Source organism: Sinohyriopsis cumingii, chromosome 5, assembly GCF_028554795.1.
Source record: "Sinohyriopsis cumingii isolate HCF-2022 chromosome 5, ASM2855479v2, whole genome shotgun sequence".
Taxonomy (NCBI): Eukaryota; Metazoa; Mollusca; class Bivalvia; order Unionida; family Unionidae; genus Sinohyriopsis; species Sinohyriopsis cumingii.
In genome coordinates this window covers 101172830-101188262 of record NC_142965.1, presented here as the reverse complement: position 1 = coordinate 101188262, position 15433 = coordinate 101172830, and the positions used below count along the sequence as shown (strand labels likewise).

Sequence of the window (15433 nt, the reverse complement as noted above, 5' to 3'; positions counted from 1 at the left end):
GGTGGCTTGCTTGTGGGATAAAGAAGAAACCTGTTGGTATGGTGCCAAAGGGTGTGAGGTCATGGTTACATTATAAGAAGAAAAATAGTTTCTGCACAGTAACTTGTTGTCCATCATTTAAAGTTGGCTTGTGCTTTGGGTAAGGTAGAGCTGTTGATTTCAGGGTGAATGGTTGAGGTCACTGGCTGAAATTAGAAAACTGGTTTCCACACAATAACTGAATTGTCTTTCTTATTTTGAAAACCAAACTTCACATGGTGTAAGGAAGAAGTTTATAATATTTGTGTCAGAGATCAAATCGCTGTGATTAAAAGAAATAATTTAATTAAGTCTTACATCAGATATGTGGAGCAGAGTTTTTGAGAGGTCAAATTAACTTACTGATAAAGAGAATGGTTTCTACACAGTAACTAGACTTCTCCAGCATCTACAGCCAGCGGACTTTGTGGACAGCGTGCACGTGGGGTAAGAACCCTATACATTTTTTAAATCAACAGGTAAATGGTCATTGTCATTGTGATTGACCGCTTATTTCTTCATCATATATATGCCTTTTAAGATATATTTGGACCAGTGTTTGTTTTTGACATGTACTTGTGAAGAAGAAGAAGCCTGTTGTGTTTTGGATTTAAATGTCAAGGTCACTGTGACCAAAAGAGAATAATGGTTTATGCGAAGTAACATACGCTTTACATCACAGATTTCGACCAGAGTATGTGAAATGCTTTCACTTGGTGTAAGGAAAAACCTATTGATTTGAGGGTCAGAGTGAGAGTCATTGTAACTGACAAAACCAAGTGGATTAAGCACACAATTTTTCAGTTATCTACATACAGGACAGTTAAATATTGGATGGGGAACACATTATATAATACTCTTGTTATTTTGAGTGAGTTACATACATATTTATGAGGTGATCTTGTATCTCATATGGAGAGGGTTTTAAATCATATTTAGTAAATAGGCCTTTATCATCAGCCTCTTGGTTGAATATGATTATGAATGAAATTCATGTATAATAATGACGTGACCTTGCTTCTGATTGGCTGAGCTTGTCAACGATCCAGAAACAATATTTGTGATCAGATTGTGATTAGACTTGTTAAATAGTCTTATATTTTCAAGATGATGGAAGATTTTAATTATGAACATGATGGGTGCATATTTGTTAAGTGATCTTGCATCTGATTGGCAGTGTTTGCTACCACCCTGTCAGAATTTGTTCACCGTAAGCATATATTATCAGTCAGAGTTTCTGTAATAAGTGAGACTCGTAAATATTATTGAGATACTTGTCTAAATCTAAGTCTGCATTCCTCGTCTAAATAGTATTTATCATTTCTTACAGGGAACTCTGCAAATGGTTCTGTGGGAACTGAAGTGAATAGTTTCTCATTTCCATGGATTCTGAAAGTTTTTAATTTGTCTGCATATGATTTCTTCAAAGTTCTGGAGAGCTTTGTTAAAGCAGAACTAATGCTGACAAGGGATATAGTCCATGTAAGATTTTTTTACCATCTTCCTCTCACAACATTATTTGGTTGACTACATAATCTTATTATTATGATTTAGCTACTGCATTTCAAGTATTGTTACAGTTTTTAATCTGCTGTTTTAATATCTACCATGTATTGACTTTTGTACATGAATTCCAATGCTAGTTTCATTTTTATTCTACTATTCTACTACTGGCTTTGTCACTGAGTGTATTGTGCTCTGACCCTTTCTGTCTATTGAACATTTCCTATTTTGCATGATAATTTCAGTTAAACAGCACATGCCTACACAAAACTTTATTTAGAGTAAGGAAGAATAAAAAATGGTTTATAAAAAAATAACTTTTGTTCTCTTACACCCAGAGCCAGCAGACTTGGTAGATGTCTTTTTCACTTGGGGTATTAAAGAACCTTGTTGATTTTTGGGTCAAAGATCATTTGTACTGAAAGTAGAAAAATGGGTTCCACACAATAACTCAACTTTCCCACTGTCAGCAGTAACAAATAATAGATGGCTTACACTCGGGGTAAGGTATAAGCCAGTTTATTTAATGGTCAAAGAATGAGGTCACTGTAATGAAGGAAGGAAAAAGGCTTCTGCATAATATCTTGCATTCCCCATTGTCCACAGTTACCCTATTTTATGGATGACTTGCATTTGCAATAAGGCATAAGCCTATTGATTTGGGGTCAAGGTCACTGAGAAAAGAAGAAAAATGGTTTTGGGATAGTATCTTTATGCCTGGACCTTGAAACCGTTTCAGATTTAGTACTTGGTTTCCACTTAAGGTGTGAAAGAGGTCATTGGCACTCAAAGAAAAAGGGACTTTAAAGAATTACCTTTATTCTGGCAAAAGTTCCTTGACCAATGCTTGCAAAATCCAATAGCCTGAAGCCAGGGGCCCCTCTAATTTCAGATTGGGCGTCCTCCTATATTCTAAGTGAGGTGCCCATTGAACTTATCAAACAAAATTCTAATTTGCTGAGAAAACTTTGTGCTGATGAAATGTGGAAATTTATTTTCAAGACTGATGATGTTTAAAGACTAGTAAATTTTAATATTTATCCCACTATATGCCCTTAAACTCTACGAAGAAGATCATCTACCTGTCATACTTCTTTCGAAAGTTGCAAACTTTGTGTAAAAATGATTTATGGATGGGGAACAAATTGCCTACTTTATTATAATTGTGCTTACATGGCTTTAACATAAACATGATTCTAAAATACCATTTTGGATATTTATGTGTCTAAGACCAGCCAGAACCAGTCTAGTGGGTACCAGAATGTTCCAGTACTTGGTGCCATTGGTTCAGTGATTAGTGGCCGCTTAATGTTTCTGAGGTTATCGTGTATACACAAGATGTTACTTTATTACTTTATTGGAGAGTTTATGCCAAATGCTGGATGTTTTAAGAGGTATTATAAGTAATAAAGCGATCAAATGTGGTCATGTTGACTTCGGAGTCATTGATTAAAAATCAACCATCCTTCGGCTGAGTTGAGATGAAAAGAAAGCCCGTCTAAAAGTGATTTCTGCAAAACCACTTGAGTAAGTATTTTTTATGGTCTTGTTTGATTGCTATTTTATTAATCAAACTGTTTAAGTTAAAGTTTAATGAAAAATAATTAATCTTTTCCTTTCTCTTGCTTACACTATTGTAATGAAACATTTATTAAACATATTAAGTGGCATCTATGAACAACAGAAGTATAAACAGAAACTATAAATCAAGACATGATTTCAGATGCTAATGAGCTTAGACACTGTTGATCCAATGAGTAAAAACGAAAACACTGCTTTATGTGAAATGTTTTTGAGATCCAAATAAAACTTTAGACAATTTAATATGTTTTTATTTTCATCTTTTCATATTTGAAGTGTAGCAATCACAACATTTGTGACAAATAATATTAAAAGTGGGCAGTTTTGGGCATATGGAAATTGGAGTCCTGGCTTGTGGAATTTGAGTCGGGACTTTTTCTCTTTTTTTTTAGACACCAGCCCTGGGCCAGTGTCTAAATGTTTTTCTTTGATTCAAGACTGCATACACTGAACAGAGTTTCAGATCATTAAGTCAATAATCGTCTGAGTCAGGCATGTCCTACTAATTCCTACTTACAGGACAATTAAACATCGGTGGATGTATAATGTACCATTCCTAGTACTCTAGCATTGTCTCCTTAATTTGATAATAATTCTAGGAAAATGGATGCACTTTCTTCATTGCATTAAGATATGTATATGCATACTTTCCAGGTGTCATGTGGTCGTAAAGTGATAGAAAGATTTCATAAAGAAAGAAAAAGAAACAATGCTAATAGTGAAGTTCAACTGTCTAGGTTGAATTCTTATGATTTATGGAAACTTTATTTAAAGATAAAGAACATGGTAATTTAAGCAAACCTGGTTAAAATAAGATTACTGTATTTGAGTTTGTTCTTTCAAACTTCATTTGGCAGTTGGACTCAACTTATAAGTCAGTATATATTTAATTTGGTGAATTGTGAAGATCAGTGGCCCTGCTTGCCAATTGAAGGCAAACACCGTTTAAGTTGTTTAGCAGATATAATGAAATATTTTTGTGTTCAGTACATGTCAATTGTCTTGGCTCTTAGAAAGTACATTTTGTTTTCTTCTCTTTCAGCATCTTCAGTTAGCAGAGAACCAAATCCTTGACAGCTTAGCTTGGAAAGAGGTAGGAGTAAACCAGGCTTCGTAATCTGAAAACTGTTTACGTACAAAACTTGTATGAGATATAATCCATGGAGCATATCTTTCGTTTGAATTTAGCATGCTAACAAAGGAAATGAACTTTAAAAAGATTTTTGAATGTTTCATGAGTCTAACTAAACTCTATAATTTACAGAATGTTAGAATTTTAGGATTTTGAGTAACGGCTTGAGTTTGGTGTTCAGCAAACTATGTCAAAATGGGACCCATACTATTGCAGTGTTTCTGATTCATGTAAAAAGATTTGTTATGTTGGCATTGGTAAACAAGAGCTGTATGACTTGTTACAGATCAAACCGCCAGTATTTGTCAGAAGCCACGGTTGCTTGAATGGTCGAAACTGCTTGTGTTTACTGATCACCTCTATGTGTATGGTCGAATCTTGGGCTATACAAATGTGGGTATTTGAGAAAGCTGCCAGTAGCCTCCCGTGGGTCGGTGGTTCTTACCAGGGTTTTCTCAGGTTCTTCCTGCTCCAGTTATACTGGCTGCCTTGTACAGCATATCTTGCACTGAGAAAAAGCATTAAACCTAAAACAATCCATAATAAAACAGTATGTGTATGATACGGGTAGCAACTAAAGATTCTAATAGGGTGAGTTTTATGTTACATCATGCCATTGGTAGCCTGGGCATATGGTGTTAAAAGTGTGTATCACAGCATGGTAAAAATTTTACATCTTGGTCAGGCACTTTGTTTGGATTTATAGTACAAGTCACATGGGTCATGTATGCACATTTACTCATTTTAAATTAAATATAAATCATTCTTTTAAAATTTAACACTAATTTTCTTTAACCAAAGTCTATTCAGTCCTGATCATTGAATGCTCTGCACCTTAACTGTCATCAAGAATCTTCCAGGCGAAAATTATCTTTTGCTATGGACTTTTACATCGGTGGCCATCGACTAAACTTGGGTCAAAATAAGAACACGTTGATTGGAATCATCACAATTGAGGGTAGTACAATTTTGTTTATCAAAATGCATAGCTTTCATTGTGACATCAGAGCGTGACATTAAATCTGCATTGTACTAAATCACACTTTTAGGTTTATTTTGTCCAAAAATGTATACATACATTAACAATGATTTTGCTATATGCACCTCTTGGGGCATATAAATAATGACCTTCCAAAAGAATATGGATATATACAAATCCAAATGAAGTGAATACTTGCCACTTAAAGGTATGTAAAATCAAATTCTACAAAATTACACCCATTACTGAAATAGTCAGTGTTAAATACCTACATGAACTCTGACTTGTACTATAGGTATAAGAACTGGTGTTAGACATTCAGAATTAAATAACATAAGGACTTGCTTTAAAAGGCTTAGAAAAATCTTGTGCTTGCCAGAATACATTTCTTATTGATGTCAGGACATTTTCTTTGCTTTAATGGCATTTGAATATATTTCACAAAATATAATAATTAATAAGCTTAATAGGATAAAAACCAGTATGAAAGCAATTAAGGTTCATATTAAAGTGTCTATTCTTTACTTCAGAATTTTGGCTTAGCTACTATCTGATTATGAAATTGCTGGCCGTCCAACGCAATTATATTTTCTGTTTTCATTTTGGTTTAAACAATTTAACATGCATGCATTTGTAGGTGAAATGATGGTTATACATACAGGCTTATCTTTATTTTAGGGGTCTCCTTTGTTTGAGGCTTTGTCCAGATCCGATGTAATCCCACAAGGCCTTCTTTCACCTACAAGAAAAAATTCGCCAAACTCACAGGCAACCGTCCCTACTGCTGAATTGTAAGTAATTAGGAAAATGTTTTCATTAGAAGATCTCATGTGAACTACAAAATTAAGGATGCTGGAGGTCGTGGGTTCGATCCTCGGCTGAATCATATCAGCCACTTATAAAAATGGTACTAACAGCTGCCTCGCTTGTAGATTAGCATTAAGAGGTTAGTGTTGGGATTGGTCGGCCTGGTGTCAGGATAATGTGACTGGGTGGGACATAATGCTACATGTCTGCAGCATCACGCTGCAGACATTGTAGCAATATGACTGAAAAAATGTTAAAGCTATGTTAAAATTCCATATCACACACACACACATTAAGGTGAATAGTTGTTACAAGCAGTAGGATATTATAATATTCCATTAGTTTAAATGTTTGTGAGATTCTATTTATCGCACAACTACATAGTATAGGTACAACTGTACAATTACTATGCAACATTCTCAGATGTTCTGTGATAGTACTTTATACAACATTCCTAGATGTTACGTGATGGTGCTTTATGCAACATTCCTATATGTTATGTGATGGTGCTTTATGCAATATTTGTAGATGTGATGGTGTTTTATGCAATATTTCTAGATGTGATGGTGCTTTATGCAATATTTCTAGATGTGATGGTGCTTTATGCAATACTTCTAGATGTGATGGTGCTTTATGCAATACTTCTAGATGCGATGGTGCTTTATGCAATACTTCTAGATGCGATGGTGCTTTATGCAATACTTCTAGATGTGATGGTGCTTTATGCAATACTTCTAGATGTGATGGTGCTTTATGCAATACTTCTAGATGTGATGGTGCTTTATGCAATACTTCTAGATGCGATGGTGCTTTATGCAATACTTCTAGATGTGATGGTGCTTTATGCAATATTTCTAGATGCAATGGTGCTTTATGCAATACTTCTAGATGCGATGGTGCTTTATGCAATATTTCTTGATGTGATGGTGCTTTATGCAATATTTCTAGATGTGATGGTGCTTTATGCAATATTTCTAGATGTGATGGTGCTTTATGCAATATTTCTAGATGCGATGGTGCTTTATGCAATACTTCTAGATGCGATGGTGCTTTATGCAATATTTCTTGATGTGATGGTGCTTTATGCAATATTTCTAGATGTGATGGTGTTTTATGCAATATTTCTAGATGTGATGGTGCTTTATGCAATATTTCTAGATGTGATGGTGCTTTATGCAATACTTCTAGATGCGATGGTGCTTTATGCAATACTTCTAGATGCGATGGTGCTTTATGCAATATTTCTTGATGTGATGGTGCTTTATGCAATATTTCTAGATGTGATGGTGTTTTATGCAATATTTCTAGATGTGATGGTGCTTTATGCAATATTTCTAGATGCGATGGTGCTTTATGCAATACTTCTAGATGTGATGGTGCTTTATGCAATATTTCTAGATGTGATGGTGCTTTATGCAATACTTCTAGATGCGATGGTGCTTTATGCAATATTTCTTGATGTGATGGTGCTTTATGCAATATTTCTAGATGTGATGGTGCTTTATGCAATATTTCTAGATGTGATGGTGCTTTATGCAATATTTCTAGATGCGATGGTGCTTTATGCAATATTTCTAGATGTGATGGTGCTTTATGCAATATTTCTAGATGCAATATTTTTAGATGTTATGTGATCATGCTTTTTGCAATATTTTTAGATATGATGGTGCCTTATGCCATATCACATCTAGAAATGTTGCGTAAAACATTAGTTATCACCTGAAAACCCCAAACAGTTTTGCCAATTTGTCATGTTTCTTCAAAGCATGCTCACACAAATCAAAAATGTTTTCTCGGTTTAATCGACTGTTAGTTCTGGTAATGAAAGAACACTTGTAACTTTGCCATTCTGACACAGAGGGTGTGCAACTTTTTGTTGTCATAAACAGTACTCCCATCTGTGGCAATACTAAACAGAATTTTCATGCCTTCTTCTGTTTTATGTGAAGTTCTAAGCTAAACACCGGGCAATATTAGATGATTTTGCTCTTGCATGTGCATATCTTTCTGTAATTTTGGAATCTGGACACATCCGTTTGATCAAAGGACCAACAAGGTCTGCTGTCACTCTGAGTAGTCCATGTTTTGTTTAAGAACTTTGTAAATAACACCTCTACATTATTCATGCATGTCCATACTTGAGTTCAGCTGTTAAATAGAAGTTACCTTAGTACTGGAATTAGTGAGATGAGCAAATTCAATGTGCTTCTTTGTTTTCAAGCATATTTCCTAATCAAATTTACCTCCATGACATGGGGGCCCTGAGTGGCCGAGTGGTCTAAAGCACTCTTCATTACGGATCACTGCCATCTCACCTCTGTTTGCGGCAGTTCGAGTCTAGGATTCGGCCAATGTGGGTATGTGAGAAAGCTTGCCAGTAGCTTCTCGTGGGTTGGTGGTTCTTTCTGGGGTTTAACCGGGTTCTTCCTCCACCATTAATACTGGCCGCCATGTATAGCCTATCATGTGCTGAAAAATGGCGTTAAACCCCATAACAACAACAACAACAACAACAACCTCCATGACCAGTATTAAAGTCTCTTCCATGCAACCTAGTATGGGTGTGATGCTACACCAGACTGGAATGCTGTATTATGTCATTCATGTATTGATGTTTGAATCTATTTTTAAAAATTTCTTTAAGATACACATTGACTGGAATCCATTCGACTTGACTTTTAGTGCTAAATAAATAGAGACTGGTTTTGTAGCAAATATGAATCAGAATAATGAATCAGAGAGCAAAGATTCTAAAGTAGAAAACCAGTCTATTTTCTTTGAAATATGCCATATAGCTGCTGTAAATCAAATACAATGATAGTGTTAGGAAAGTATGTGTAGATGCGGGTATATTGTACTCTGACATGACTTTTAGCACTCTGTAGACTGATTCTCTAACAAATATGAATCAACAATGAATCAGAGGTCAAAGGTTTGGAAGTTGAAAACCAATGTTTCTTGGAAATAGGATGGCTGCTATAAATAGAACATATTAATACTGTTAGGAAAGTGCATGCAAGTCTTCAGACTAGGTTACTCTCATGCTGTAGTGATGTAGAAGCTGTCTTTTCTAGGATATGATTTGTGGGATTAATTAATTCTTTATTGATTTTGCATGTGTGTTTGTACGAGAGGGAGCAAATGACTCAGCTTTGTGCCTTATTGCAGGAAAAGGAAGTTTCAGTTTTTAATGATTCCAGATGAATATAAAATAAAGGCAAAGTGGTAAATATTATATTAGTGTTGTCAGTGTTATTAGCTATTTTGTCTAGGTTTTCATTCAAGTTTTGTTTACATTTGCGCATAGGCTCAACATATAGGCATTGTTCTTTGTGTTCTAGTTCAAAGATGGCTGGTTTGTTTGAGTAGCAGGATTTGCATGTTATTTTAATCCAGTTGATTAGAGGGAGATGGCTTGTGAAGCTTATATCTTACCTGAATAAATATTCATTACTCAAACAAGACTTTTATCTGGATTGTTGCAGGTACTTGTCTCCCAAGCCAGGAAGTGTTGTGAACAGCAATGCCAGTAGCTCCTCATCACAAGTTTCAGCCATTTCAAGGCCTAGATCTCAGTCTCTCAATATGTTTCTCAATAAAGGTCAGTATCAGTATAGTATTAAGCAATTCTCTTAGCCCACATCACAGTGCTCATCCATTCCAAGACCAAGATCTTGGTCTGTCAGTGTTTCTCAATAAAGGCCAGTATTAGTGTTGTTAGTAGTGTGACTAGCTTCTTATCAGTGCTTATCCATTCTAAGGCCTAGATCTTGGTCTGTCACTGTTTCTCAGTAAAGGTCAGTATCAGTGTTGTGAGTAGTAATGTGACTAGCTCCACATCACAGTGCTCATCCATTCCAAAGCCAAGATCTTGGTCTGTCGGTGTTTTTCAACACTGGATTTTATTAGTGATGTGAAAACTTGAAAATTTTATGTCATCTTGTCAGTATTACTTGTTCTTTACTGGCTGCCATGTAAAGCCTATCTTGTGCTGAAAAATGGCGTTAAACCCTAGAATAACAACAACAACAACAACTTGTTCTTTGTGAGAATATTTTATGGTGCAATTTTTTTGTAACAAGTACACTATTTCTATTTACCAAGAAGTTTGTTACTTTTGTCAGTGAAGAAATTATTAGAATTGTAGTGCTTGAGAGATGATAAGAAAGGACATTTAGAGATACAAAGTAATATATCATTTTGATTTTATTCAAAAAATAATACTTGTCCTTTTATATATAAATATACATGTAAATTCAGTCCAATAAGTGGGTATCATCAGGAAATATGACTCTTCTATTGTGAAACAAAAGTACATGCTAGTCTGCCTCTATACCACTTTATAATGTCTGTGCTGCTCAGCTTTTGTTGTAGCAAAGAACTAAATATTTTCCAGATGGTCTGAGCTGAAGTTTTGATATGGTAATGATTGTATAGGATTTATCAGTCCCTATGGTTCTTTAAATTACTATCATCTGATAACTTATTTTCTCTGATCTGTTTGAATGACAATGACTGAGAAACTTGGACACTGTTGATAATTTACAGTTGAATGATCGATTGTTTGCACTTGCATTTCACTTGCCATGTGGGCCATGCTTTTTACAAACAAGATGGCAGGAAGTAAATATACTTAGAACTAAGGTTGCAGTGTAGACACATGTAAATGGCTTAGTTTTGTTACTGCCTGTAAACATTAAAATAAACTACTAAAAGTGTAAATGAAGATCTATATAGCTAGCTGTTGGGGATGCAGGAACTCTACAGTCCAACTAAATGAAGATCTATATAGCTGTTGGGAATGTAAGAACTCTACAGTTCAACTAAATGAAGATCTATGTAGCTGTTGGGAATGAAGGAACTCTACAGTCCAAGTAAATGAAATATTTTTATATCTTTAAGAAGACAGGAAATTTCTGTTCATTCATTTCTTTGAGTAGTTATGATTTTCGCATCAAATGTGGCATCAATAGGAAAAAGACAAAAGTTGCTGAAAATTGGTTGTGATGTATTATACAACATGGCTCAACAAGTTGATTTACTGATAAAACTGATACAAATTATTTAAATTGCATTACTTACCTTTTAAAAAGATGCTTTGGTAAAGAATAAATGATTATATATTCAAGAAAGTGTTTAAAATTTGTAAGTCACCATATGGCTTCTTAGTCATAATAGATGCTGCAAAATGATCCCAGATGCATATCCGCAAAGTATATCTGATTGCATTTATCAATTTTTTCAACATATTGAATCATGTCATAATGAGAGATAAAAGACGTATATCGTATGAAACAATCACAAGTTGAGCAAAGTGATTATGAACATTACATTAGCAGATGGATACACAGTTGGCCCAAGTCTAATGGGTCGATAGGACAGGTTGCGTTTCTGATTGTTTTGATTAAACATGGTCATTTGTTTGTTGTAAACCAGGTTACACATTTAGAAATTTTGGTAAGCATTGCAGCCTTACCTCCAAGTGACTTTAATTCCTGCCAGTGATCTGAACTTATTTTCTGTATTTGGCATGTTTTAACCACATTCAGACCTATTTTTTAATACTTGTGTTTTGCATGGTGGTAACATGTGCCAAGATGTTGTAAAATATTAGGCTACTTAATATGATCAGGGTATTTGAGTTTGATCAGGAGTGGCATCTGTCTATAATGAGGAGTTCTTATGTAAACCAGTTGATTTGTTTCAGTTGTTCTTTATGTGTATTATCGAATTGCACATTATATATAAACCATGTGGATCGATCTGCCATTTTGTAAAATTAAATAAATTAGGACATGCATTAAATTATGCCATACAATAGACAGGAAACATTGAAACATAATTTTTTATTTTTCGTACGAGCACAATAGAACCATCTACCCAGTGGTGGGTGGCTTGTTAGAAGTTAGTATTGTAATGCAATTTTTTAAATATCTATCAGTAGTGAATGTTGTATTTTAGAGGCTGTTCCATTTAAATGCTTTGATGTCAGAGGGAATTGACCTTTTATTTTCAGTCGTTTGAGTGGGGACTGAAACTAGTTTTTTTGGGGGTTTCTCTATAATTTTAAATCTTCATTAGGGGTGGCATCCATGTAAAAAGTGGAATTCCCTTATCTCTAGTTAGGTTTAACTGGAACAGCCCTAATGTTCATTATCATTTGATTATATTTCAGTATGCAGACTGGGATATCACAGATTGAAAGCTTTGTGTGATAAGTTGTTGGTGCCTGGCGAAGTGGTAAGAATCTGCATTGAGATTTTGCTAGGCCAATGTTTGAGTTGAATTCCAGTCTCCCATAGGCTAATGTAAGAATACTGGTGTCATTCCCATAGGCTAATGTAAGAATACTGGTCCCATTCCCATAGGCCAATGTAAGAATACTGGTCCCATTCCCATAGGCCTATGTTAGAATACTGGTCCCATTCCTATGGGCTAATGTAAGAATACTGGTCCCATTCCCATAGGCCTATGTTAGAATACTGGTCCCATTCCCATAGGCCAATGTTAGAATACTGGTCCCATTCCCATAGGCTTATGTTAGAATACTAGTCCTATTCCCATAGGCCATTGTTAGAATACTGGTCCCATTCCCATAGGCCTATGTTAGAATACTGGTCCCATTCCCATGGGCTAATGTTAGGGCTGAAAACTGGGCCCATTCCCATGGGCTAATGTTAGGGCATAATACTGGTCCCATTCCCAGAGGCTAATGTTTGGGACCAATGCTGATCCCATTCTAAACCAAAAATAATGTGACATGGTGATGAAATTATTTTATGATTATATAACAAAGAAGGCAGGATAATAATAATAATGTTTTCCCTTGCATGATATCATTTGGCATGTAAAATAAACAGGTACATGTGACAGTTATTGGTAAAAGACTCAAAGCTAATCATTGGGATTATTTAATTATAATTTTGCAGAGATGGTGACAGGAATCATGGTAATTAAAAAAAAAATTACAATTTTATTTGGATAAAGGTTCATCAAGGAGCTAGGATCCAGTGAAATCCTATGGCATTAAATGCCTGTAGCTTTCTGTATGGTGGAAGCTTTTTTCCTCATTCATGTGCTTGCATGTTGATGTTAGTCATTAATTGCAGTTTTAGTTATTGCACATTCATATGGAATAAAGGTTTAGATAAACTATAGTTAATTTACTCCAACAAACTAGTTATTTTTTAGGAATGTCAAATTTAAGTGAAATTGCAGATATTGATTATTGATGAAAATAAATAAAATGAGTCTAGTCTGTATGCAATGGCAGCATTGTCACAAGAAACTATTTTAGCCAGCTGTGCTTTTTTAATGACTGTGACTCAGTGCCATTGTGCTTTTTTTATTTCTCTTTTATTCTGTCCAATTCATTTTATTTAAATTTTTTAAGGCAATGCCTGTAATTAAATACAAGAAATAATTTTGTGATTAATATTTCTAGATTTTATTTGTGACTTTAGATTTGAAGTTCAATGTTTAAAATTGCTCTTAAATGTAATTTCCCAGTTATTTCTGCAGACTGCTCTGGTGGCCTGGTTGTTAGAGAATCTGCCTCAGATGCGAGAGTTTGTGGTTCATGGGTTCAAACCCCAGCCTAGTCAAACCAAAGACTTATAAAAATGGTACAAACAGGTGCCTTGCTAGGTGCTCAACATAAGAGGTTAGTGTTAGGACTGGTCAGCATGATGTCAGGATAATATGACTACATGTCTGGCATGATGCCCCAGTGCTAGACATCACTATAAACTGCAACACTACAGACATTGTAGCAATATGACTGCATAATTGTTAAAGCTACATTCAAAGTCCAACTCACTCATACACACACACATGCACATTTCCACTGCATTTTCCTGATTTCCCAAAATGTCATATCAGCTATAGCTGTGATGGATTGTACTACTGGGAATGTGAAGTAGAGTCAGTTTTCTATTCTTCAAAATTCTGCTATTCATATGATGTACTTGACTTCCCAGGTATTTAATTTGGGTCAGCAAAATGATGTTTCATAATTCCATCCATCAAATTTAAATTGAATATCCCCTTGTGAACTTGATGCATCTGGTAAAATACTCTTGAAATTAATATCAACAGAAAAGAATAAGCAATTTTCTTAATTTCGTTGATTAATTGATGCATTTTTATTTTAGCAACAGAAGATCTGGTCATGTTTTGATCACTGCATAACCTGCAAACCTGAGTTGTTGAAAAATCGGCATATTGACCAGGTAAAGCATGTCTTTTATCTTATGTATATTTATGAAGTTGTATACTTTTGCAATTTCAACTAATTCAAAGATGCCATTCATTCCATATTATGTGAAAATGAAAATTTACATTGCAAATTATAATTGCAAGTTAAAAAATATGATCTTATGGGATAAATTATTGAACAGGACTATTTATTTGGATACAGGTAAAAGAAAAAGTACCAGAGTACCCATATGATTTACTGCTCCCTTAAATATAGTTTCTGAATGTGGAAAACTGATGCACTGAACAAAAAAAACAGTAAACCATAAAATAGGTAAAAAGGGTGTCAGAAATGAAGAGAATAGAAAGACTTGGATGATTTAAGAGGAAAACTAGTGTTTATAGTTTTTTTTTTCCCCCCCCCAACAATGTTGAAGGTATTCAGGCATCAGAAATTTAAGGAATGGATACACGGTTTCTTATTAGTACCTCTGTACATTGAATTGATAGACTATTTGTCATTAGTACCTTCGTCCATGGAATGGATACATCATTTCTCATTAGTACCTCAGTTCTTAATTACTGTATGCCTGTATGTGTAGACTCTAGTCTGTCTCTGGTCCAAATTGGATTGTAGTGTACCTGTCTTCAGAAGACAAATAATGGCTGATATTTTTTTAATCATATTTTTACTTGGAAATTTAATTAGATTTTGAAATAAATAGTTTTAGTAATGGTAGTTTTTATGTTTATCAGACATTTACACATTATTTAGTACTTTGTTTTTGAAATGACGACAATAATAGTAATAGTGTCAACACTAGATATTTTTTTGAAGGCTAATCAGCATGCTTTAATGCTGTAAGCCATCTAAATATGAAATTGAACATGTTTCTGTCATTAAGACACTAATGTTTATTCAGAATTTTTGTGGAATGTATAGCATATATAAAAACGATAAAGATCTATAATTTTTATATATGGCGTAATTATGATTTTATATATGGCATAATTATGATTTAGAGATTTATTATAGTGGTAGTCATTAAATTGGTAGGTATTTTACATGGCGTATGCAGTATAGGTCTGTGTCATAACTGCACATTACAGTTATCAGCCATTACTTTAAAGTATTATTTCTGTTTTATTGTATTCATTATTGATTTAAATATTGTCATCTGATCATTTTTATTATTACTTTAAATGTAGTCAAAGCA

The 15433-nt window shown here is 34.5% G+C and overlaps 1 protein-coding gene across 1 annotated transcript in view; it reads left to right on the top strand.

Annotated features, from left to right (window-relative positions):
• The window catches only part of LOC149799882 (retinoblastoma-associated protein-like), a 140405-nt gene that overhangs the window by 78746 nt on the left and 46226 nt on the right, over positions 1-15433 (top strand). Inside the window, exons 16-21 of the mRNA XM_089959327.1 lie at positions 1349-1500; positions 4145-4195; positions 5892-6004; positions 9506-9621; positions 12196-12260; positions 14174-14251. Coding sequence (XP_089815453.1) covers positions 1349-1500; positions 4145-4195; positions 5892-6004; positions 9506-9621; positions 12196-12260; positions 14174-14251 — 575 coding nt within the window. The remainder of the gene's footprint in view (positions 1-1348; positions 1501-4144; positions 4196-5891; positions 6005-9505; positions 9622-12195; positions 12261-14173; positions 14252-15433) is intronic.